Source organism: Pelecanus crispus, chromosome 8 (assembly GCF_030463565.1).
Source record: "Pelecanus crispus isolate bPelCri1 chromosome 8, bPelCri1.pri, whole genome shotgun sequence".
Classification (NCBI taxonomy): domain Eukaryota; kingdom Metazoa; phylum Chordata; class Aves; order Pelecaniformes; family Pelecanidae; genus Pelecanus; species Pelecanus crispus.
In genome coordinates, this window is record NC_134650.1 from 26,807,062 (window position 1) to 26,832,074 (window position 25,013).

Below are 25,013 nucleotides of genomic sequence, written 5' to 3' on the forward strand. Positions count from 1 at the left end.
ACGTTACCCAGGAGCTCTGACTGCGGTAACCCACGCAGCAGCCCAGCCCAGTGACCAAAGCTGGAACGTAACACTATGCCTGCGCTAAGCAGGTTGTTGCTGCAGGCTTGTGGCTTCTCCTATCTGCAGCCTGCCGCACACCACCAGATCCGTACGGAGGCGGCGGCACGGCGCCTGACGGGCCGCCAGGCTCCCCGCTCCGAACCTGACGGGAAGGGTGTCAGGGCGGGACACGGAGCCCCGCTGGCAGTCCCGGAGGCGGGGGAGCCGCCGCTTGGCCCGCTTGCCTCCGCCGGAGCCCCCGACCCCAGAGAGTGGGGGCAGGCCCGCGGCCGAGCGCTGCGTGGCCACCGGGAGGGAAGGTCAGGGCAAGGAACGGTGCTGGCGAGCGGCCCCGCGGGGGCCGAGCTCCGGCGGCTGCCGGGGGAGCGGGGCCGGGGCCGCGGGGACGGCGGGGCCGCGCCGGCTCACCTGGGGGAGTGGGAGGCCTGACTGACCTTCCGCGCTTTACGGCCGCCAGCCGCGGCGCGACAGCCGCCCCTGCGCGCTGGCGTCACCCGCCCGCCAGCCAATCCCCAGCCCGGCAGCGGGGGTGTGGCCGAGCGATGCCACGCCCCTCGTCCCGCCCCCAGGAGGCGGGCGCGACCGGCCCTAAGAAATAAACTACAACAAGTAAAAACCTGCAGACTCTTTTTATTAAATTCTCCCATTTCATCTGTACAGAAAAAAATGCACATTATTATGTTCAGAATCTCAGTAACAATCTCAAAATTACACAGCATGAACATGTAACCAAAAAAAAAAAAAAAACCCAAAACAAGGAACAGCCAGGATTTATACACAGAAAGGGAAAACAATTTACAAAAAAAAAAGTCTCCTTAATGTCACATTTAAAAATAAAAAAAAAAGAGACTAAGTTGAAACAGCTTCTGCTGTACAATAGGAATCCGCTGGGTCTGTTTTGTACACTGTGGGGGGAGGCCTGCAGCGCCATCCTGAGGGGGGCGGCTGGGTGTGCTGGGGTACCCCCTTACCTCCCCGAAAAACCCGGCTCTGGTTTCTCTGGTACGCTTCCCAGTCCAACACAAACATCAGTCACAGCTTCTGCTCACCTCCATTGGCCATGAGTTTCTACAGGTGATAGTCACACCTCTCCCTTTTCCCCATGTTCAGTATTTCCCAAGGTGAGAGCTATGCAAGCACTTCTACTCAGTAAATACAAGGGGGCAGTGGGGTGCAATGATCCACCCAGGAAGGCAACTCTTGCTTTCGGTCAGCTATGGAATGAAATTCGGGTGTTGTGGAAAGAGAAAACAGCAATCTGCCTTTGGCCAGTGAGTGGCAATATGTTATTACTCCTCCCTGTCCCCTACATGCAGCACTCGGGAACTCAACAGAGTGGGTACAATGCAGAATTCTACCAGTATAGGACAAACAGCAGTACCAGCTGAATTCTTTCCCGTATGCATGTGATTTGGGTCCCCTCTAACCACAGTTCAACAGTGGAAGTGAGCTGGCAGGTATGGCCTCCAAGCAGGCAGACTGCACAAAGATCAGTACACTTGGGAGCTGCCTTAAAGATTTTAAACCCCATAATTAAGAATGTACTTCTATGCAAACCAACACTACAGCTGTTTGAGTCCACAGAACTATATTTTACATAGGGACAGAAGTGCTAGATGAAATGTTCCTGTTTCATACCACACTCATGCACTCACACACCTCAAAACTACCTTTTTTTTTTTTAAACAAAACTGATAAAGTAAAAAAAAAAAAAGTACTACAATCTTCTTTCAACTAAATAATAAAGTTGTGTTTTAACAGAAGTCGCCATCCAACTTGAACACAATTCCTCTACAACGTTATGGGATTCGAGTGATCCCTCTGGCTTGTCACATCTTCCCTCTGTACCCACCCACAGTTAGTTTATGTTCTTAAAGACATTCACTCCTCTGCATTATTTTTCATATAATGTGCTTACTGTGGATTCTTTCAGAACAAGGCTGATTCTATTTGCATGAGTTTTTAAGTGTCAGATTCTGGGTGAAATGCTTAAATTTTGTTACAGAATTATTCAAACTTTGTTAAGGCTTTTCCAGCCCTTTGCAGTGACACAGACATATGGGTACGGGTACTCAGCTTGCTGGACAGTACTTGAAGTGCCAGGAATTTTGTTCCTACCCAGATGAGTTATTCCAGCAGCCTGAATGACAGAGGTGAGGCAGGAGAATCCCAAGTTGAAACTCAGCAAAAGGACTTGATTAGACCCGCTAGGTAAACAATAAATAAGCTTACTAAGGTCAACAAGAATGAACACTAATGGGCTAGCAGGAGTGAAGTAACAAGGTGCACATCATGCACAGTCCCCCTTACCCATGTTATCTAAACACGTGCCATCATTTAGAAAACATAACTTGTTAATCCTTGCAGCAGCAGGAGGGAAACAGAGAACTGCATGCCTTGCTAGGCCCCAGTCATCTAGCCCCTCCATACACCCCCAGGAGCATCAGCATCACCATGTCTAGAATAAGCTCTCCAAGAGAAGGTTTTGAGATGACAAGGAGAAAAAAACCACTTCACCTCCGAATTGCATTCTGTGGAAGGCAGCCTTCTTCACAGAGGGGTGAGGGTCATGAAGAGGAAGGGGTACCCCAGGTTTTGCCACACCAACACTCTTCTCTTGGCTGACTGCAGCTGTTTCTAGCACTCTTGATCAAATCGGAGAAGTTAAAAAGGCTTCCTCAAGTTCAAGGCAACAGCAGTGTTTCTTACAAGGATTTCTTTCTTTCTTTCCCCGCAATGGAAAATGGTTACCTGCAGGCAAGAGGTTGTGTTGGCAACAGCACAAGCAGGTTATTTTTAAAAGAGTGCTTGTGTGGGCTTCCACACTTTTGAGACCTCTGAATTTTTAGGTGTATGTGAAAAGGAGGAGGATGTTTCAAGACTGGGACTGCTAGATTTCTAGTCATGAAAAAAAACAAATTCCATCACTGGCAGTGGCAGGAGGCCCCATTTTAAAACAGGAAGAGATAACAATGCTCAATGATAAAATGGCCTGGACACTTTGCCAGTGTCATACCTTTAAAAGGTGGGTCTGTGCCCTTACAGTGACAAAGGGCATCTGAGGGAATCATGCAGAAATTTATTTAGTATCCTACCTTTGCTTCAGAGGGCCTCCAGACACATACCTATAACACCATCCCAGAGCACTCGCACTGAAACTGAATTCCCAGGTGAGCCTGCTGACACAGTCAGAAACACCACTGACCATAGACTAACACCACTGTAGACCACAGACTCCTAATGCAGTGCTCCAGGCATCCTTACCTTAACCTTCTCTAAATTAAAAAGCAAAAAAACCCAGAAAGCCTTCTATCTGAAAGTAAAGAAAGTCACCTTCAGAGCTGAACAGGGTTTACATTCAGAACTATGGCTACAAACCTACAATTTTCACTGCAATGTCTTTTGGAATTTAGTGGAAGATGCTATTTCTAGACAATAAACCATCTAATTAGGCTTTTCAAGCTAATCAGGTTACAAAATGCCTTTTCAAAAAGTCACAACAGTTTAAAAAAAAAAGCCCTCCAATAGTAATTTAATTACGCCTGATATACATTTTGAGAAGTGGGACTTCTGCCAAGCAAGCAAGGCTGCACAAAGATCCCACTTCCCTTGCCAGCAGCTCTGCAAACACACCCATCTCTACAGCAGTAACTTCAGCACTCTGTCAAGTGAAACAATATACACTTATAATTGCCAAACTAACATTTGTGGTGTTACACACCTCTGGTACCTCAAGAGAGACAATCAACTGTTCCTCTTCTGCTCCACTTCACATTGATAGAGGGCCAGTTAAGCTCCGTTAGCACCAGGGAAGAGGGGCGAGAGAAAGAATTCAGGCTTAATTTCTGTTCTACCTAACCACTTAACTGGAATCCTACCATGCACTAATTCTCCACTGAACCTTCATTGCTCAGACATTCTCTACTGCTTGCCTTGTGTTCATAATACTTTGATATAAAACCAGAAGTGCTTGTGAAAAACTCACTAGCATAGTAAGTCTAAAACTGTATCACTAATAGTTTGCTGTCCATCCTCAGAGCGGGATGAAGGTACATTTGCAAAAAGCTTCAGTTGCAGCAAAAGCTCACAGTATTTTGTATACACCATTCTGTACACGCAGCATCATCAGAATCAGCTGGTCCACACTCCAAAAAGTCTCAGAAGCACCTCCACTGTTCTAGAGAAGAACGCAGAGAACTGAAGCAAGCCTTACCTAGCAGTGCACTAAGTGGGAAAATAAAGTTATGGTTCAAGCATCAGACTAAGTTGGACGGTATCAGGCACATGATTTTTACTGCAGCACACACAGGTGAGCACATCTAAAAGGTGAATAAAATATATCCTACTGTACACATCAACTTTTGTGCAGTCGCTTCTAGATTTCACCAGCACACTCAACATTTGAGCCAAAGCACAAGGCTTATGACCTCCACACCTCCTTGTACTTGAGGAACAAAGCTGATGGTAAGAAGAGGCCACAACTACTGGTACAGCTTTTCTAAAACTTCTTTGGGCTCTTGGGTATGAGTATCATGTTCTGGCAGCGTAACTATATATGGCGTGAGTGCACATACGGATGGTATAACATTGCGAAAGCTACTTCCCTTAAAGATCCAGATGTTTCTGCCTTTCATATGCTATCATCCTCCCATCCACTCCTGCTTGGCCTTCTGGACCAGCACCTGTGTCCTACCATCCCAGAAAACACCAGTTGCTGTGCCTTATCAATTGTAGTTGTGGAAATGAAAAATACTCTTCAGTGCTACCATTCAAACCATTAAGACCCTGACAGGCCAGTTACAAACCACTGCACTAGCCCACAAGTAACCATTTTACAGATAGACCATGCTGAGCGTTCAGTTGCTTTCTGCATCACTGACAAAGCACTGTATTGCCAGCGTGTCAATACCATCTGTAGATGGTACATTTGGAAGGGTAATAGCTTAGCAGCAGCGAGGTAAAATAACAGGAGTGTTAGAATTTTACTGCATTGTTGCTAATGAAACAGTTGACCGAGTAACTGATCAGGGCACTTATTGCCTGCTGACAGCAGCACTGTACACTACCAACAGGCTCTACATGCCTCGCGTCTACACGGTGTCTTTACTGAAATACAAGTTGTACAGCTCACATGAGTATTTGATCCTGGTCAGTATTTTATTCTATCTCGCGAGTGGCAGAGAAGAAAGGGAGGACATCTTTTCGGCCAAAAAAATCCACAGTAACAAAAGCAGGATATTCACTAGAAGATGACACCAGTGACTGGTGTCCTTAGGTTGTCCAAGAATATGCTCTGAAGATGCTTTACATAAGATGAGCAAGATGTCCAAAACAAGGCCAACTGTGGTGTAAGATGCAATTTACCCTTTAATTTCCTGCCTCAATTTCACCCAGCCACAGAGGATGACTAGATTTCAGTATGAACCATTACCTAAATCATATAGTCGGTATGTCTGTCTTTAAAAATTTACTTAAAAACCGCTTGAGCTGCAGGTCATATCAGTCTGATTTGAAGAGTGAAGGCAGTTCCAACAGTACAATAGAGACTTGTCTACAGGCAGGTAAACGAGAGTCTGCTAACAAAGGGGTAACAAAAGCTGCTGGCTGGGCTGCCAATGTTGCACACAAACTTTCATAGGATGAAGATGCTGTGGATGAGATCCAGGATGGGAAAACTGAGCCAACACCTGCTGCTGTTCTAAAATTTTTTTTTTTTTTTTTTTTTTTTTTTATTCTCCTCTCACAAGAGGGGGTGGGTAGACTATACAGAGGAGGGCTGTACAAAACTGGGCACTGGGCAGGCATTTCTTCAGCAGGCAATCCAGGCTCTACCTGTCCTTGAGCTCTCTTGTCACCCGCTTGGTGATGCGTCCACACATCAGGCCGATCAGGAAGAGTACACAGATGCCAACCGTGATCACAGACAGTATGTAATTCTTGGACGGAGAGGTCATAACTTGCATGGCAAGGTCAGAAAAGCCTTCTGCTGGGGCAACCTGGAGGTGAGAAGGGAATGAATGAGCCAAGCTGCACTTTCCATGCAACCCTCAGCCTCAGCATTTATCAGGTTTAGTCTCTGGTACTGCTATTGCCTCCTGTCATCATCAGACTTCGCCTGAACCACAAACAAGCAGGCCCGCAATGATTCATCTGAAGGAATTGCTGCTCAGGAGACAGCTTTGTAACAGGAAGTTCTGCTGACCCTATTTCATTGCCCCAGACCTTCTCTAGAGGAGACCAGGCCCTGTGTGCACAAAAGACAGTTTAATTCTGCACTGTTGAGGATGCAACCCAGACACTGAGAGAATAAAATATACAAGTTCAAAAAAGGAGACCTGATTTCAATTTTTCTGGACCAAACTCAAAACGCTGAACTTCAGAGACAGGAATTTCATTAGTTGAAGTTTTTCATAAATAGCCTGCAACAGAAAGATCCAATGCAAAAAACCAAAGTCGTTTACTGAAATCCTTTACATATTCACCTTTGCAGCATAGCTCCACATTTCAATACGATCATTAAGGCGTTTCTTGCATTCAGGCTGCAACCGCACACGCTTATCTTCCAGGGCTTCCATTAAACATGACATTTCTGTAATGTGGAGAAGACTGTGTTATGAAATAGAAACAGTGGCTTCAACAACATGCTATGGAAAGGCTGCTGTAAAGGGACACTTAAATTCTACTAAAGGCTTATGGTTACATAGCTTTCTAAACAGACTAGCCAGCCTGACAGACTGTATACAAAGCCCTGTTGTGCCCTTGAAGCTAGCAATTTCGCCAAGATTCATGATTAATATTGCATTTTGAGGTGCAAGGAAATTTAACTTCCAAAAATAAATTACAGTACATATCCAAGACATAATTCATGTGATTTACACGAGATTTTATAAAGTCTTATGAATTTGCACCTTCTGTGAGCTGTACTCGAAATTCCATGCCACCACCCTCTAGAGAGAACTAAGATCAAATTCAGCTCAGGAAAAAAAAAACCAAACCACAGTGTATCTCCTTCAGCTTGTTAGGAGTTTCTTTTGATCAACAAAATGTTTTGGAAATGTTTAACTTCCTGAGTTTTTGCACAGTCCTGTGCAAAGGAAATGGGATCACAATGTTCTGGGTGCCTATGGAGCGCCTTGGCTAATACATAAGCTCTTATATGCTCATATGAAACACTGACAAATTTTTGTATTTTATACTGCCTTACTTGAATAATCCCTAATTGGATGCTTTCTGCTTTGCAGTGAAGTTATTTTGTTCACAGCAAACAGGCTGCAAACTTTAAACTAACTCCTCACTTTTTAAACACAATTGTCAGTTCAAACACTCAGAGGCAGATTTCTCTCTAAGCTAGACTTCTGCATACCTTCAGTACAAACATGTCAGAATACAAATCAAAAGAATTACAACAAAACAGGAATAAATAAAGGATATCCAGAATTTCTGAAAGGCATTCAGTAACTGTCATGAAAGATAATGATCAGGAAAATACTTGGCTGCTATTTTTAATGCCAGATAAACTCAGAAAGATGGGAAAGTTCAGAACTTTTTTGCCCACTAGCTTTCCTTAAACAGCCGTACATACTATGCAGCTAGCTAACGTAATAGCAGTAATAAAGTGCAAGAATTGGACCTCAAACAGGAAAAGTATGGGTTTGGAAATACTTCAATAAATGTTTCAAGTGGTCTGAACCTGATGAACTCAGTCTTAGGGGACTTGGAACAGCTGATGAAGTCTCAAAGCCTTTAGTTACTACATAAACTTAGAAAATGTAGTAAATATTACCTACCCTCTGTAATATTGGAAAAGAAAAACCGGTATATTTAAGCAGAGAAGAAAAGAGAGGATCAAAGGACTTCAGTTTAATTTTGTCTGTCAAAAATACTGAAACAAAGAAGCCAATCATGGACAAAGACTGACATAAAGAAAGAAGGACCAAGGGGATTAGCTAAGAATGAATCTTGTGAAACCAAGTTGATTTGCTTCTGTAAGAGAAGCAGCTTAGTTCCAGGGAAGCTTTTGATGCAGTCTGATATAACACTATCATAAGTAAGCTTGGGAGCTGCAGCCTCTGTGAAACTTATACAGGGTGGGAGATAAACCTCAATGAAAAATGAGTCCATGTACTTCAGTCCATGTGTATTAAGAGCTCATTTTCAACAGGATTTAACTGAGGAGGGATTTTACAGAAGGGTTATGGATCTGGTATCACACACTATTGTCAGTAATCATATGAAGGACGCAATATAAAATACACTTATTAAATTTGCAGATAAGGCTGCAAGGATATTATGTCAGGATTGAAGAACTGGTCCCACCTTGGACACAAGGAAGGATTTCTTGACAGCCATCTTCTAGTGGCATCTACCACCTGCAGCCATTCCACTTAATTACCCACAAAGGACTGGTGGAAAGATCCAGTACTTAAGCTGCATTTTCTTACCAGCATTAAGGCTCTCAGGACTGAGGTTATATGAATAAAGCACGAGCACTTACGGCGTCCTCTCCCTGGTGGAATGGCAGCACAGTGGTGTTTGATGTCTAGGGCACAGGCTGTATGGAGCACTGGGTCAACAAATATATCTGCTTTGCTTTCTTTCAGCATGTTGAGCACTTCCTGGGGAGAAGGAAATTACAAGTACATCTCAAAAAAAAAAAAAAAAAAAAAAAGAGAGAGAGAGAGAGAGAGAACGAAACTCATACTGCTCAATGTTTCTGAAATGTGCATCATCTTTTTAAATCCAGGATCATGAGAAAACACACCACTGTCCCTGGATTGAGGCTATGAATGCTTGGTTAGGCTGGATTAATATCCTGGTTTTATAAGGGTTGCCATAGTTACGGTCATTAAAATACCCATATTAATCTAAAATACAAAGTCGATATGCCAGGGTTACTTCAGTTAGAACTGAAAGAAGGCGCCATAGCCACGGGGGCAACTCATACAGCCCTTGATCATAGCCAGTACCTAGGCCATACCTAGCACTCAGGAAGCCGGTAATGGAGACAGCAACAGAAAACAGACTATTAACAAGAAACTTTGCCAACCATAATCAAGAAAGGGTCAAAGCCTGGAATTGCAAAGGAGGCATTGTTGGCACAATTTTCACTGGCAAACTGAAATTGAATTGAATTGCTGCAGGCCAGAACAGAGATGTGTAAGGAAATTTTGAACTCTGGCTTCATACTAGCTAGAACATAGCCTGGGCTGTGATCTGGAAAAATGACCGACTTCTGCCGGGACAGGACGCCTTTTAGAGCACATTCAATTTATTTTCTTTACCTTCTTGCACATTTCAGTTTTTATTTTCAGCAGATTCACTTTCAGACATTCTTCCACCTGCCCAGTCTGCTCCTGAGCTGCTGCTTCTTCTGCACACAAGCTGGAAATCTATTTTGAAAAAGGTATTTTTAACATAAGTAGTTCACAACAATTACTCTGCCTTTTAGCACATTTATATCTCAATACATTAGTTCATCACGGTGTGCAGCAAGAGAACACATGATGAGATACTTTCCCCACCCTGAATCCCCAGAGCCAAAGGCATCCTGGCTCATGCAATATGCATACCCTTCGAAACCTGACAGCAAGAAGTCAATATTACTGTACTGAGAAGAAAGCAGGGAGGAGAACAGCACAGAAATAACATTAAGATATGAAATAAGCAATACTTGAGATATGGCTGATTTGGCTATCAAAAGTGAAAATTCAAAATTTGACTGTATTCCAGTTAAGGTTGACAAGACCAGAGAACTAGCACACATTTTTTTTACAACAGGAAAGCAGTATTTTTCCATAGTCACAAGTATTGATGAGATCCCAGATGAAAAAATTAACTTTGTATTAGCACTGCACAGGAAACTGCAATTCTTGCACACTGCACAAAAATCACAAGCAGAGAACCTGACTAGCTAGAAGCAGTTCAAAGGGCATTTTTGTTTGTTTTAATTATTAGGACAGTTCATGTTTTAAGAAACAAAATCTGTTTCATGAAGGGAGTTTTCAATCCAAAAAGTAGCTGCTGAGCTACTTCTCCTACCTCTTCAGAACAGTGCATCTGAAGTTGGGGATCCAGCCGGTAATCAAGAGCCGATTCCTGGATTATCACTCGAATTTGGTCCTCACAGTCTGAAGAGAGACGCTATTAAGCGGAGAAAGTCATTAACCCACTCAATGACCTTTATTTTCATAAATCAATCACGCTGCATTTTAACCTGTGTATTCTGTAATACTTGTATAGTAGTGTAAAAACTCATTTATGTACAGCCTGTTACATACATTGAACACGCCATAAGCCCAAGTTTGATTTGTTATTCAATGACTGTTGCTCAGCACTATCCTGCAGTTTCTCATTTGCACACACCAGCTCTACTCACCTGGTCTGCATATTTCAACTTCAGGCATGAGATGACTTGTCCTTCCAACTCTGTATCATCCTTGGCCCTATTCAGGATATTTTGGCAGAACTTCGGTATATCTGCTTTGCATGCCTTCCTGAGCACTGGATTTAAGCGGTAATCTAACCAGGAAGGACGACAGAGCTTCATTACAGTACGCATCTTCAGATTACAGAACATAACACTCCAAAAGAAATTTGATAGAAATTTCCTGCATGACAATGTACCACCAATAAATTTAATTTGGGGGAAAAATAGTATTTTTTCACAACAGAATTTTAACTTGTGAGGTAAAAGATTCAGGAATAAAGTGGATCCAATAATGCATGCTGACTCTCAAGAATCTGACTGAATAAAGTCTGTGTGCACTGACAACCATGAAGAATAAAACAAAGCGAATATTCTTTCAGCCATGCAGACCACTCAACAGCTCAGGCAGGCAAGTAAAGTTTTTTTTTCAGAAGAGGATACCTGTGTTCTGTGTAATCTGGCGCTTGGTAATCATTTGCTTGCATTTAGGATCCATCACTTCACTGTTCTTGTTTTGTTTCAAACACTGCAACATATTTTTTGAGTCTGCCTCTGGACAAAATCGCTAAAAAAACCCAAAAAAACCAAGTTTCATCACTAAGCACTTGGGGGGGGGCAGGGGCGGGGAAACCAACCCACACAAAACCAACTGTATTCATGGAAGAGAATAACCACCTGCCCAACCCAGAGGTATGCAGACACATTTCCTAGCCCCAACACCTCCTATTAAAAAGAACAGTGCTACTCTCTAAACTGACTACGGGCATGAATACCTCTGCTTATGGACTGAGCACTAAGCCATAAAGTCTTGACAGGCTTCAAGGCACCGGCTTGTGTTGGCAGTAACAAAAGTAATTTGCCTTTATTTTCTATTCTTAAGTTACAGCACGCTTTGCAAGAAATACACACCAAATTAGGTCTCATGCCCGACTACTTTCACTCCCCTTTATTTTAGAAACTAAAAAGGGAATCTTAAGTCTATGCACATACTGCTGTTCTGCATAAATGGCTGGACAAAGTGGCAGGTAAAGATTTTATTAGTAACACTCAGAACAAAGTAACACCACACAGAACGAGAAAGCAGAGAACAGCTCACTGATACTAATTGCCCATTCCCACCCTGAATTAGATAGTCAAGAACCAGCTTACCCAAAATTCAGACCAAGGTACTAACTTATTTGTTAAAACTGATTCTGTGGGTGTAAGGTAAGGCTGTTGCATCTTCTAATCCTCACCATTTTGGTGAGATTACAGGTCTTTTTTTTAAAAGCATGAGTCTGTACTGGAGAGCAATAAATTCCCAAGATGTTTTGCTTCTGCCACAATACTGAGTCAGGGTACTGCATCCAGACCACACATACAGGGCTTGCAATTCTGCCTACTGTGCAAGAGTGTCTTGTCTTCACTGCTGCTTTCCATGTGGTACCACTTTAAGCCAGCATTTCTAATTTTAAGTTTTGCATGATTTTGCCCACTTTATCAGCTTGATGAAAGTCTGTTGTGCACCAGGTCAGCAGTGAACTGGAGATGTTACTAGTCTCTGTAACCATAAGTTCTTCACCTTCACTAAAAGCCAATCCAAATCCAAACCAACTGGATAAAAACTGTATTAGAAGCCTCAGCACAGACTTCCTCCTCAATTCTGCTGGCAGTTAGGAAGAAACGTATTAGTGCAGAGGCTTTGATCAGATCATTTGGAGGAAGTAAATTTGAAGAGAAGAGCCCTGAAGAAACCTCAGCCTGATTCAGAGTTAATAAACTGATTACTTTGCAAAAAAGCAATCATACTTCTGAAACAACACAGCAGTCTTGTAAACAAGCCTTTATGGGAAGCTCAAAACCAATACAGCTCTTGTATCCCAACCTCACCCTCTTAAATCAGCACACTACCATTACCTTGATCATCTGCTTGCAGACTCTCATGAGCGTGTAGTCCAGTTCTGGATCCATCATCTCTGTCTCCTGCAGTTTAAACACCTTCTGGTGGCACCGGGTACTCAACTGCTTCTTGATTTCTTTCAGGCATTCAATAATCTACAACACAGCATTACAACCATAACAGATCCATTGTCAACACGATTCTGTCATACACTGCTCAAAACGCACAGCTATGTGTTCCCCTAATGGCTATCTTCACCTGATTTATGCAGTTAAGTTCCCAATGCCTAGATTTTACAAAAAGTAATTACCAATGCTTATTTCCAGGACTTGCTTTAAGTTCATCTTTTCTCACAAAGATTTAATGATATGAAGAGGGCCATCTGGACTTCCTCCAAAACCCAAAACCTCATCTTGCAGACATTACACTTAAGCAACATTTGCAGTAACCAGCTGCCAATAGCTTAAAACTAGCATTAACTGAGGAAGGAACTGCTCACAGCACTCACCCAATATTAATGCTTGTGAAGCTGGGGGGGGGGGGGGGGGGGGGGGGGGGGGCGCGCGCGCGATATTATGCTCCAAAATACTAACAAAATATTTCAGTGATATCAAAATGAAAATCTAATGCTGCACTCACAGGGGCAAAAGTGTTCTTCAAAAGTTTTCCAAAATGAAACTACAAATTAAATTGTAAATTATTAATAAAATCCATTACCTGAGCATTGCCATAGGGCACGTTTTGGCAGTAATTCTTGATATCGCTTTTACAAGCCTCATACAGTTCTGGTTCAAGTCTGATATCCTCAGTCTGCAGGATAAATTACAATATGAAGTTTTAAGTAGGACTCTAAAGACTATTTTACTTTGTTACTCTATTAACTAGAGCCCTCTACTCACAAAAAGCAAGCAACTCTCATAACAGGCAGGTCAGTTTCTTTGAATTTAAGGGCCTTGAGTGTGAGAAGTGGTGTTAGCAGGAAATCAACTTTGCAAACCCATGCAGTGGATCAGTTGGATTTTTACATTGAAGAAAGGGTTTAAACCAAATTTTAGTGCCGGCAAGTTGTTTCCACTGCTCCTCCTATAAGGGCATCGACACAAATGTCCAAGACAGCCAAAATATTTTCATGTGAAAGCTAAAGGACATATTAACAACCACTCATCTGTTTGGTGATCTGGAGGATGTGAACGAAGTTTCCGGCTTTTAGTGATGCCCAGCATTTGAATTCTTCCATACAAAGGCAAGAATGCTGCATCTTCTGACATGAGCCTACTTAAGGTGAAGCTTTAACACTCAAATAGAATCTACTGGACAAAGACCTCACAAATCTATTGCTACAAGCACTGCAGCAGGAAGTTGAGAGGCAGCCTTGCCTACCAGAACAAATACTACTCTTATTTATCCACTGAGCAACTCAGAGCAGCTGGAGTCGAGTTGCTTCATCTGTGCTCGTTTCCTCAGTCTGTAAAACAAGGACTTTATTCTCTCCTAGAGGACTTTAAGGACATCAGCATGTGTAGCGCATTGCTATCATACTAAACATAATCACTTCTAGCTGAAATTCCAATGACCATTTAGCTTGCCTTAGCCTTCATGAGACTGTATTTAAGGTGTTAAAGTAGACAATCATTACTTTCACCGTGAAAGGCAATTGAGCCTCGTGTTGTAAGAAGAGTGGAAAAAATAAGTTAGATACATCTTACAAATGAGGTTCGTTTTTTCCCCCAGGGTGGACAAACCAGGAAGCTTTAATTCAAGGACCTCACTAGAAGACTGGGCAGATCAACAGTTTCATGCATGTTTACCATCTCTAGCTCCTCAACACGCAGCTGTTTGCGGCACTTCAGAGAGACCCTGTGCTCTTTGGCATCCTGCAAAGTATCATTGCGCACAGTTGTGCTCAGACAGATCACTACATCCACCCTGCAGAAAATAAAACAGCTTTTTACTCATATACCCTTCACTTAGACCAGCCAAGATTGGTGTTGGATCACCACATCAGAGAAATTGACCCCAAGAATCCAAACACAACATAAAGCCTTTGTGCATCTATGCTTACTTGTAGCCTGGGTACAGCTCTATGTTGAGTAACTGGATCACAATTAAAACCCAAATCTGATGCTATCTAATTGGAGTCTACATCAGAAGGCAGGAAGATATTCAAAATCCCACCACACCCCTGCCCAGCAAGACTTCTCCTCTTCAGTCATGTGAGCACTTTAGAAAAGCCTTACTTAATCTCAGAAATAGATGAAGGTGAATACCTACATGGCATTGCAAACAATCCTTTTGCATTATGGGAAGGGCACTGTCCTGGTTTCGGCTGGGATAGAGTTAATTTTCTTCCCAGCAGCAGGCATAGTGCTGTGTTTTGGACTTAGTAGAAGAATGTTGATAACATGCTGATGTTTTTAGTTGTTGCTGAGTACTGCTTATGCTAGTCAAGGACTTTTTCAGCTTCCCATGCTCTGCCAGGTGCACAAGAAACTGGGAGGGGGCACAGCCAGAAGAGTTGATCCAAACTGACCAAAGGGCTATTCCATACCATATGACGTCATGCTCAGTATATAAACTGGGGGGGGTGGCCAGGGAGCAGCGATCGCTGCTCGGGAACTCTCTGGGTATCGGTCGGCGGGTGGTGAGCAATTGCATTGTGCATCACTTGCTTCGTGTATCATTATTATTATTATCATTATTATACTGTTACTATTAGCATTACTATTTTACTTTATTTCAATTATTAACCTGTTCTTATCTCAACCCAGGAGTGTTTCTCACTCTTACTCCTCCGATTCTCTCCCCCATCCCATCGGGGTAGGGGAGTGAGCGAGCGGCTGCGTGGTGCTTAGTTGCTGGTTGGGGCTAAACCACGACAGGCACTTATATCATAAAATGCAAATAGTCTTGATATCCATAAACAGGTTTGACCTTGTGTGTGGTTTAGCCTTACATCATTGCAGTAGGCCATTAAAAAACCCTTTTACTGAAATGAACAAACCAGCCAAAACAAGTCGGGTATCTTCCTTTCCCAGGTCAGCACCTGGAACAACAGTAGCCTGCATCTTAGAAGATAATGAATCTAGCAATTCATTATATATTTATATTCACTTACATTTTATATAAAACATCCTGGGACATGCAGTCCACTAATTGTAATCATTATTTTTCTTGCTGTGAAAATATCTATAGAGAGGACATGCTTGTATGCAAGAGTAAAGTAGAAGTAATTTTAAAGAGGCAGGCAATGCCTCTACCTTAAGCATCTGCAGAATGCAGTCACTGTAGGGAAAACACACAAAACAATCAGCCTTTGACAAAGTCCAGCATTTTCTGTCCTATCATGAAATATCCTGTAACTTTATTACATACTTATACAATCTGCTGTTTGGTCAGGTGCTACATACTTTTTTTTGATGTTGGGGCAAAGTTTCAGCACATCCTCCTTGCAAGCCATTTTAAATTTGTATGAGAACCGAAAATCTTTCATTTGAACCTGCAAGAGGAATAAGAAAAACAATTTTGATCACCTGGGGGGGGGGGGGGGGGGGGGCCACAGGGAGGGAAGGGGGAAAAAAAAAAAAGAAGAGTGCCGCCCAAAAGAACACTTGTTGAATCATGCAGTCAGCAAATGCTTTTGTCCACAACTTATTAATGTGGAAACAAGGGGGACGGGATGCTGCACTGCTGAAGAAGCTGGGACCCTATCTACCATATGCCAGGAAGGAAGGAGGGCCTGAAAATAAATCATCTCCGGAAGTGACCATTTATGACCAGGCATGCAAGTACAACTGTCTGAATTCACAAGAGCACTTTAAATACAGTGGGAAATCAATCTCAAAGGAGGGGTTTCATAATTAGCTAATTCCTGTCAACACCCTCAACGAACAGAACAAGCTTCCATTGACAGCAGAGGAAAGTGCTGCTTACCAGCTGGAAATGAGTAACTCCGATTGCACATTTTTCATTCATTTCCTTCTGGTGTTTGTTCTGTATTAGACACTCCATCAGGTCCCCAGAATCAATCTGGTTATCTGCAACCTCCTGGAAAAACCAGATGAAAGGCTTAAAAATTAGCTACACTTACAAGTCATGATTTTTATGCTCCTTTAGCCCACTGTGACCAGGAAATAATGGAACTTGCAGTGCCACACTCTATTGTGAGCTTACACTTACCATTAACTGACCACCCGAGAGTTGTACCACACAACTATTTATAGATACAGTTCAGAAAAGAATCATTTCAGGCACACGCACACTTTAGACTCAGGACAACGTACTGCAGAGACTCAATGCCTACATGAAGCACTACAGCTAAGTGCCTTCATTGCTATTTAACTACTCAATCCTAGAGCAATGTAAGAAGTTTTTTCAGCAATGCTGAGCAGCTGCACAGAGTGGAGTGGCTAAGACACACTGCTTGTGGCAAAGCGGAAGGAAAAAAGTTTATTTTTTAACCCACTCAAATAGTAACTTTTCCAATTACAGGGCAATTTTCATCTTTAAACCTCTAGTTTTTGTGCTAGGGCTCTGACAACAGCAGAAGTACTAGATGGAACTAAGAATTCTTGTTTCAGGGTGTTTTTTTTTAATTAAAGACTTTTGTAACTGCTTATCTCTGATTTTACTTTTGAAGTGCAGAAAGTACATCAAGAACTAGTATTAAAGACCTCTAACCTTTCCCACACAGTGTTTTTTCCCCCCAAAGATATTCATGCTATTACAGAGTACTCACGTGACAGAACGTCTGGATAATGGGCTCACATGCTCTCATCAGCAAGGCTTCAATCTGAATGTCCTGCAGAAAATGTACAGTATTTCATTTTCACAGTGAATGGACAAGAAAAAAGGCTCCCATGATAACAAGTTAAACTCAAGCCAGTTTACAGGGTTTTGAAAGATGTAATCCAGACAGCTTTGCCCTTCAGTTCTGGAAATCCTAGGGTTCACTCTCGCCAACAACGTGACAAATGCAAGACAAGCCTTCCAGTTTAAGGGAAGAGCCTGGTCTCCACAGAAACTCATTGCTTGGATAATTCAGCCAATCTCCTCCAAACTGGACACTACAGCACTAGAAATCACCTTACACCTAGGGAGGATTTAAAGATTAATGATAGTTCTGAGCAAACCATTTTGTAACCACTGAAAGGAAGCTTTCCCTAGGGCACAATGTAAATTTTAAGAAATACAGGGAAACGTTTGGGGCAAGATACTAAAATATATAGAGATTCATAAAATAAGTAAAACTGCTGACGTCACTGAAAACCTCTAATGATGCACCTGGCAGTTATTTCTTGCAAATTTTTTGGGACGGGGGTGAGCGGAAGTTGCAATACGGTACTCAAAACTACTTGCAAGCAAGACTTGCAAGCTGTACAGCGTAAAATGGATGGTCTCTGCTTAATCCCAGAGACCTGTTATTTCTGCAGCTACTCTAACCTCACTTTTTTCACCACTGTCAAAATTACATACTTAACTAGACACACGCTCAACTCTTCCCTTTATCCCAGGCTGAAAACCGCTCACCTCTGACTCCAGCTCAGTGAGGTTTCCCACTATGTCTCTGCAATCAGATACCAAGTCATCAAGATGGTCCTGAAGACATTCCAGCTCCTATAAGAAAAAGAGATTTTAGCGTGTGATCAAAGAACTCAAGTCGAAAATTTGGCCTGAAATATCGCAACACGTGTAAAACTGCCCTCCTCCTTGTAAAGTCCTAAATCTCATTTAATCCCATCCCTCTGCTGGCACTCTCAGAACACATATATGTAGCAGTGGTTGAGAATGTTGGTTTAGGATGTTACCGCTTGTTCTCAAAAGCTGCATGATGTGCTTTTACTTCTGGAATATCACATTTAATTTGCCCTTCACATAACCTTAACGAGAGGGTAATTACCCAAACTACAACCTATGACAGACACTTCAAAAAGACAGTGGTGTACACCCTACTGCATCTGCTGTAGAATGGCTCCTTCCCTACAGCTATGCTAGGGCACAGCAATTTAACATGAAAGGATGTGTAGATGTGGTGCTCAGGGACATGGTTTAGTGGTGGACTTGGCAATGGTAGGTTAACAGTTGGACTCAATGATCTTCAGGGTCTTTTCCAACCTAAATAATTCTATGATCCTATTTTTTGAAGCTTTGTTAAGTAGCAGCAGATGTTAGTTCAGTTCTGTATAAACACAGGAAGCATGTCAGTATTTGCCAAATGGAAATGGGATAAAGTTTATGTGGGAAATGTCAAGCTTGTAATAGAATATTACAAATAAGAGTCAGGGTGGGGTAGGGTTGCTTCATTAAAATCGTTGTTAACTATGCCTTTCTCCCTTCTCATTCCACTACACATTTGAACCTACTGAAACCATGCATGAGGTGCAAAGCTTCTTCGTATCATCTCCGTCTCTCAGACTAGTGTAGATTATGTTTCAAACTGCACACATTTTTAATATATCTCAGCTCCAAAGAGACAGCTAACAACAAGACGTCCCTTTATTCCCTTTCTGCCCTTCCCACCCCTCCAACTTTGCAAACAAAGTAGCAGTGTTACTGTGTACAGTACCTGCCCTGTCTCTGTTTTTTCACTGCACCACTTCCCTAAGTCAATCATGCACTTGTCCTGGAGGGCTGGGTCCAGCTTCACATCCATGGCACGCTGATGGAGGATTCTCTGGACCTCTGCTCTGCATTCTCGTGATAGCTGCAAAGAGGGCAAAGAGCGTTTAGCATATGGGGTCTCTAAATCTGTACAACACAAACAAGATGCTGACAGGTGATGTACTGAGAGTGACCACAAACGCCATGAGCAATCCCAGAGTACTGCTCAGCACGAGTCTGCTGGGCCCACCCCCCAAGTAAGCCAGGCTCCAAAAGAGTTTGGAGCTTTGTCATTTAGTTTGGAGGAAGGCTCCAGTCATTCCACTGAAATAGATCTTATACTCTTAAACTTTCACTTTGCTTTTGAAATGAGATGTCAAAGCAGGTCCCTAGATTATCTGCTGCACTGCCCCCTTCATTCAAAGCTACAGACTGCTTCTGGAGAAGAAAGTCAAAATAGCTCATGCCCTCAATACCAAAAGGGAAGCCTAAAGCCCAGAATGAGGCAATATAGTCCATCTGTAATTTCTGCTCACCAATTCCCATGGCAGCACATCAGAGACAGCATTTGCCAAGACTCAGGAAGAAACAAATTGTAGAAAATCGAGGGATACTGGCATGGTGCTTGCCAGACCTAAAATGCACCGGTTGAAGCTTAAAACTTCATACATTCAAAAATCCAAACCACTGGAAGTTAACTATCATTTTGTGGACAGCACTGGAAAAAAGTGCAGGTCTAACCTCTGATGAGTTTGCTTTCAAATGTTAAATTTCAAAGCGACAGCTGCTCCCTTAGCCTACTTTCCACAAGAAAAATACATTTTAAAGCCTTTTCTCTCTGATAGATTATTTGCAGGCTGGTTATTGATTTCTTTGGTCAGCACTAATATAAAATGGAATTAAAAAGTCTCAACACAGCAGACTAAGAAACAGCATTAAAAAAAATTATTCCTAAAAGAGAGATGCTTTCAATCAATACTTGACTTCTGCCACAAAAGACCTTTTAAATCAAGCTGTAGAAATTAATTTTTAAGCCAGGCCATTGTGTAAACCCACCAACTCCTAAGGGCTGTGTACGCTACAGTGTCAAAAGAAATGGAACCAAGTACCCAGCTGCTTTCAAGGGAGTGCCTGGATAAAGGCACGAGAGGGCAGCAAACTTGAAAAGAGCAGCTCTGAACCAAACAAATGTGATTATGGTGGATCTCCAGATTGCAGGGCAGCAAGCCAGATCCCTACTGTCTTCTCTAAAGACAGCATAAGCCTGTTTACCAGTACAGTATTCTTCGAAGAACTGAAAGGATGCTTTATATTAAATAGGAAGAATGTAATGGGGCATAATCTGAAGTTGTAGTCAAATCAAAACTTAATTAGAAACAGCCTAGGAAAGCTGGGCTTGGAATTCCTTTTTGCATAAAACCAATTTTGCAGCTATGCTAGCTATCTACAAGGAATCACACTCCTCTTTGGAAAGACAAGGGAGAAGGCTTGCACTGTGTCTAAACAGATAGACCTAAGTTGTTGTCAGCACACAGTTCCCCCTGTGGGCAACTGTCACATCTTCATGTGGCTATTTTGCCTTACCAGAACAACAACAATAGACCTTCAAGGCACACTTGAGGAGGAGCTGGGCATCGGAGGCAGTGCGAGTACCACCTACGGTAAATGCTTTTAAGTAGCTTTTGCAAGTTCTTGCAGTTTTAGCACAGTGTGTCCAACTTCCCAACATACATACAACCTTTCTACCACAGATCAAAGAGCAGTAGTTGCACTCTAGCGCTTACCCTCCTTCCTTGCTCCTCTGTGCGGTACGCATGCCTGTACAAGCAGGAGAAAACAGCCCCTGGAGGCATCAGCTCACTAGTCTCATTCCAGCCATGGGTATGGCAGAGACGGGAGGCATCTCCTTGACACTTGCGGTAAAGGACTGTATCCAATCTGCAAACAGAGAAGTTATCACTAGCACTTTATTCAAACCTTTAACGTTTTTCATATTCTGAAATGCTTTTGAGGCAGAAAAATCTACTTCAAGTTTCATACACCATCACATCATTTAGCAGCAGCGTCTAACCAACTGAACGAACAGGTGGCAAAACGCCTGTCACTCAGTTTGGAATCAACTTCCTGATGTTGCAAAAATACACTAAGATCTTTAATTACAGACTAAATCTTAAATGCTTCTTGAAGCACCTCCCATTCTCTTCTGCAGTATGCCAGCCAAATGCTGACACATAAGAAAATAAGTCATCTCCTTGATGTCCTAAAACAGCAGAAAGGCAGGTACATACCATGTTTTGCTTGTATAATATCTTACATGTACTTTGTACAGCTGCCATTTTGAAATGCCAGTTTCATAAAAATCTGAGTTAGATTAATTATTGTCTGCTCTGGACTTGAGCTAACTGAAGACTCAGCATCCCTTGCTTTTGCATACAAGAAAACTGCAAGTGCAGATCTCTTAAGAGGACGCCTAATTACATTAAAGCTAAGTGAGATATTGCCAACTTTCCAAAATGGAAACTTCAGGTTTCTACAACACTTTAAAAGGCAAACATCAGTGGTATCAGTGGACACAATTATATAGATAATGATGAAAGTACTAAGAAAACCATTTCTACTCCATGCATTTGTGCTAGGCGCACACTGAATACAACAGTTTTTATAAGCCAGTTCTAGGAAACAGTGCTTAAACAAGAAAGATGAGCTAATGTTGCCAAGCCTGCAGTATGAATTAGAATTATCTTTACTCGCAGCAAAATGCAAATACTCAGTCTTCCTTCTTGCAATCACTTAAGTTTGGCTCAAGCAACGAACTACCTGCTGGAAACATGGCACAGGCAGGAGAACCAGCAATGAAGGGAAACAGGAAGAGGAGGGAAAAAAAAAATTGAAGAGTATTCTTGTCTACCTATGGAAACAGTTACCGAGATGACCAAGTAAAAAGCCACAAAGCCCTAAACTCCCTGGTCCATGAAGCCCCATGTATTTTAAAAGCAGAATGTTCACAGAGCATGTCAGCTCTTAACTACTGGCAATGCTGCCCACAGATACAGCTATGAGTCAGATTTTCTTAATGTTTGATTTGAATACCCTCTGCAGTAATCAAAGCCATGGCTTCTTGCCTCACACTCCTTATGGTCACTGAGAACAATTATTCCATTTCTTGAAGTAATACCATTTGATGTACTCTACTTCCTTACCTCACAATCTTCTCCAGAAGAAAAGCCAAACACTTATTCTTTCCTCACTGGTAATGTTTATCAAATTTATACTCTCCTCCTCTTAACCCACACAGATACAGGGGCTCTGTATATCTTTAAAACAAAGCACTGCCATCTTTGGATGAGAAAGTTGGAAAAGCAGTGCTCCAAAGGGAATTACATCTGCTCTACTGGCTGTAATGGCACCTAGGGAATTTGAAAAAAGGCAGAAATGGAAGCAGGGAGCCTCTCCCACAGTGTCTCTTTGTTATACTTAGTAGTTTGGTTTTCTTAATGCCCATATTGTAGCACTCAGAGCAGATAAAACTGGGCTGCCACCTGCACAGAAAGTGACCTTCAACTTCAATATGGCCAGAGAAACTTATTTTAATTAAAGATGCATTGACATTCAGAGCTCAAACTTGAGATGCTTTCTAGGGCTGCATCATTTCTAAGCGAGTACCTGATTTAAGTGGGCATCACACTTACTTTTTCTAAGCAGCTTTTGCTTCTACTGTTCTAGACAGGCATTAATGCCCTACAGACCTGGCACGCTTAAAAGTCCTCTTTTGAACAAGCATAAGCTATACTGTTTTATAAGGAACTGCTAATGCATGCAAACACTAAAGGCAAGCATCAAGGGAGGATAATCTTGTTTTACAGTACGCACTTCCAATCACGAGATATAAAATACTGGAGCTCCAGGAGCCTATGCTCACAGTCCTCTACCATCTTCTCCGTATACAAGTGCTCCATCAGGCAAGACAGAATCCTACAAACAGAAGAAAAAAGTTAGGCAACAGACTGTTATAACCATGCTGAGCTTCCTTCTAACAGTTGGTGTTGCCAAATCAGTCTTTCCAATGAACCATAGATAAGACGTTCAAAAACAGTGAAGATCTTTCTTCCTTCCAAAAGATTACATCTAAAACAACTATATACCACATTTGTGCCCTCTCAAATTCCATTGTTTTAGTTCTCTCAGCAAGTCTGATACATGACAAAATCATAAGGGATATTTTATATAAAAATCTGGCTCAGGAGACAACATATATCAGACCTGATGATAAAGGAGACATCTGTCTCTGCAGTATGGGTTTGCTGACCTAGCCTTTCAAGGCTTGTTACTTTTCCTTGTGATATTGCTAAAGACTTATGTAGTAAGACTAATTAGCACATCAAATGTTACAAATTTAATCTAAGCATCTGAGATAGCTACATCCTTCACTGCTAAACCAGCCCTGTTGTAAAAATACTAGCCTGCTTATATGGCAAGAATGAAGACAGAGCTTGGTTCACACCTCCAACCCTGTACGAATTGCTAGTTTGGAGCCTGCCATTTCTGGACAGGTTTTAGTATCTATACTGGTCAGCCACACAACCTTCATGGATGCCCGAGAGAAACAAAAATCAGTTGTAACTGAGAGACACCTACATTGGGTCTCCAGACCGTATGTGCTTGCAGGCAGTCTGTATCACTGATTCACAGGCCTCATTCAATGCTCGGTCGATGCGGTAATCTGCACCAGGGTCAGTTTCTTGAATCAGTGTTTGAAGCTGGAAGAAAGAAATGGTGGATAGGAAAACAAATTATAATGATCAGAAGGAGAGCACTTGCAACCTCTCAGCATGGCAATTCTATGCCAATAACAACACTACCAGGTATGACCTCTGCTCTGCAGTTGCTCTTTTAAGTGCTTGTGCTGCCAACTCAATTACCAGACATGGGAGTCCAGCACTGCTGAACCCTAATTATCCTTATCAAGCTGCCCAGCAACATTGGATGAGACCAGTCACACACTGAAGGTCAACTGTAAACCTGGACCAGTTATATACTGATTTACAAAACAGAAACAGTAAAATTTGAATACTGTATTTTTGATCCATCCTCATCCCATATGGCTGATGATACCAAACACACAAATTTGACACATTTCCATGAAGACTACCTACTGTTCTAAACTGAAAACCAAGCCAATGTTTAAAGACCAGTTACCTAACTCCAAAGAAAGCTTGCCTGGAGAGGACACAACAGTTTCACTGAAATACAGCATAAAACGTCCTGTTCTGCTGGCCCATGAAATATAATTTCCTCAAGTATGCCTGCTCAAGCTTTTGGAAGCCAGGGTAACCACAATTTGGTCTATAGTTCACAATTTAGTATTTGTATTATATTGCACTGGTTTTGGGTAAATTGAATTTGGGTAAATCTCAACCTCACTTCATCTACAGTTTTGGGGAGAAAGGTAGCTTTCTGGGCCATAACTCAGCCCAGGATCCCCACGCCCTACTTCATTTCCAACCAAGCTGTGAATTCCTGAAGATTGACATAGGGCAGACTGGTATCATCATTTGACAGGCAAACATTTTTAGCTGACAAATTTGAAGCAAAAAAAGAGAGAGCTTGCTTAGAAGGCAACTGCACACTGACATCAAATGGTCTATGCTGTTAACATCTTGACACTTACTTAATGATTTTTATTACTGGCCCCCAGCCCAACTAAATCAAAAGCACTGTTACAATTTTATCCTCCACCTTTCAAAGTCTGCACCTAAACACCATCCAGAAAACCTCCAGGGCCAAAGCCCTACCATCACAAAACACAGAGAAGAAAAAAAGCATCAGAGAACTGGAGAAAATACAAGCTAGCGCTATTTATCCAATAGGAAACTTGTAATCAGAGGACAGACCACAGACTGCCTGGGAGGAACACAGGATTTCCTGCAACTCACTCTTGGCCAAAGTTAATTAGGCCCAGCCTCAGTTTCCAAAGGATGGAGGCAGCTCAGAAGAGCGCTACCTAGCAGGCACAAGCTGTTGATTCAAAGATTTTTGGGATAATTTCAA

At 42.2% G+C, this 25,013-nt stretch overlaps 2 protein-coding genes across 4 annotated transcripts in view; both read right to left on the reverse strand.

The window, feature by feature from the left end:
• Positions 1–503, reverse strand: part of PDPR (pyruvate dehydrogenase phosphatase regulatory subunit) — a 28,263-nt gene extending 27,760 nt beyond the window's left edge. Inside the window, exon 1 of one of the 2 annotated variants that reach the window (XM_075714852.1) lies at positions 472–503. The gene's annotated coding sequence lies outside the window, so the exon portion shown is untranslated. The remainder of the gene's footprint in view (positions 1–471) is intronic. The other variant, XM_075714854.1, reaches the window with a different exon arrangement.
• A 249-nt stretch (positions 504–752) lies between these two features.
• GLG1 (golgi glycoprotein 1) overlaps positions 753–25,013 on the reverse strand; it is a 96,797-nt gene continuing 72,536 nt past the window's right edge. The window contains exons 9-27 of one of the 2 annotated variants that reach the window (XR_012831248.1): positions 23,601–23,722; positions 22,836–22,937; positions 20,750–20,903; positions 18,931–19,068; positions 17,895–17,981; positions 17,104–17,166; positions 16,299–16,412; positions 15,776–15,864; positions 14,177–14,294; positions 13,086–13,178; positions 12,386–12,523; positions 10,931–11,054; positions 10,439–10,581; positions 10,102–10,203; positions 9,345–9,452; positions 8,558–8,678; positions 6,546–6,652; positions 5,495–6,059; positions 753–2,814 (exon numbers count right to left, since the gene is read on the reverse strand). Coding sequence is in view for 1 of the 2 variants with exons in the window: in XM_075715078.1 (XP_075571193.1) it covers positions 5,892–6,059; positions 6,546–6,652; positions 8,558–8,678; positions 9,345–9,452; positions 10,102–10,203; positions 10,439–10,581; positions 10,931–11,054; positions 12,386–12,523; positions 13,086–13,178; positions 14,177–14,294; positions 15,776–15,864; positions 16,299–16,412; positions 17,104–17,166; positions 17,895–17,981; positions 18,931–19,068; positions 20,750–20,903; positions 22,836–22,937; positions 23,601–23,722 (2,091 nt within the window). In the remaining variant the exon portion in view is untranslated. Of the gene's footprint in view, positions 2,815–5,125; positions 6,060–6,545; positions 6,653–8,557; positions 8,679–9,344; positions 9,453–10,101; positions 10,204–10,438; positions 10,582–10,930; positions 11,055–12,385; positions 12,524–13,085; positions 13,179–14,176; positions 14,295–15,775; positions 15,865–16,298; positions 16,413–17,103; positions 17,167–17,894; positions 17,982–18,930; positions 19,069–20,749; positions 20,904–22,835; positions 22,938–23,600; positions 23,723–25,013 lie in introns of those variants that run through there. The other variant, XM_075715078.1, reaches the window with a different exon arrangement.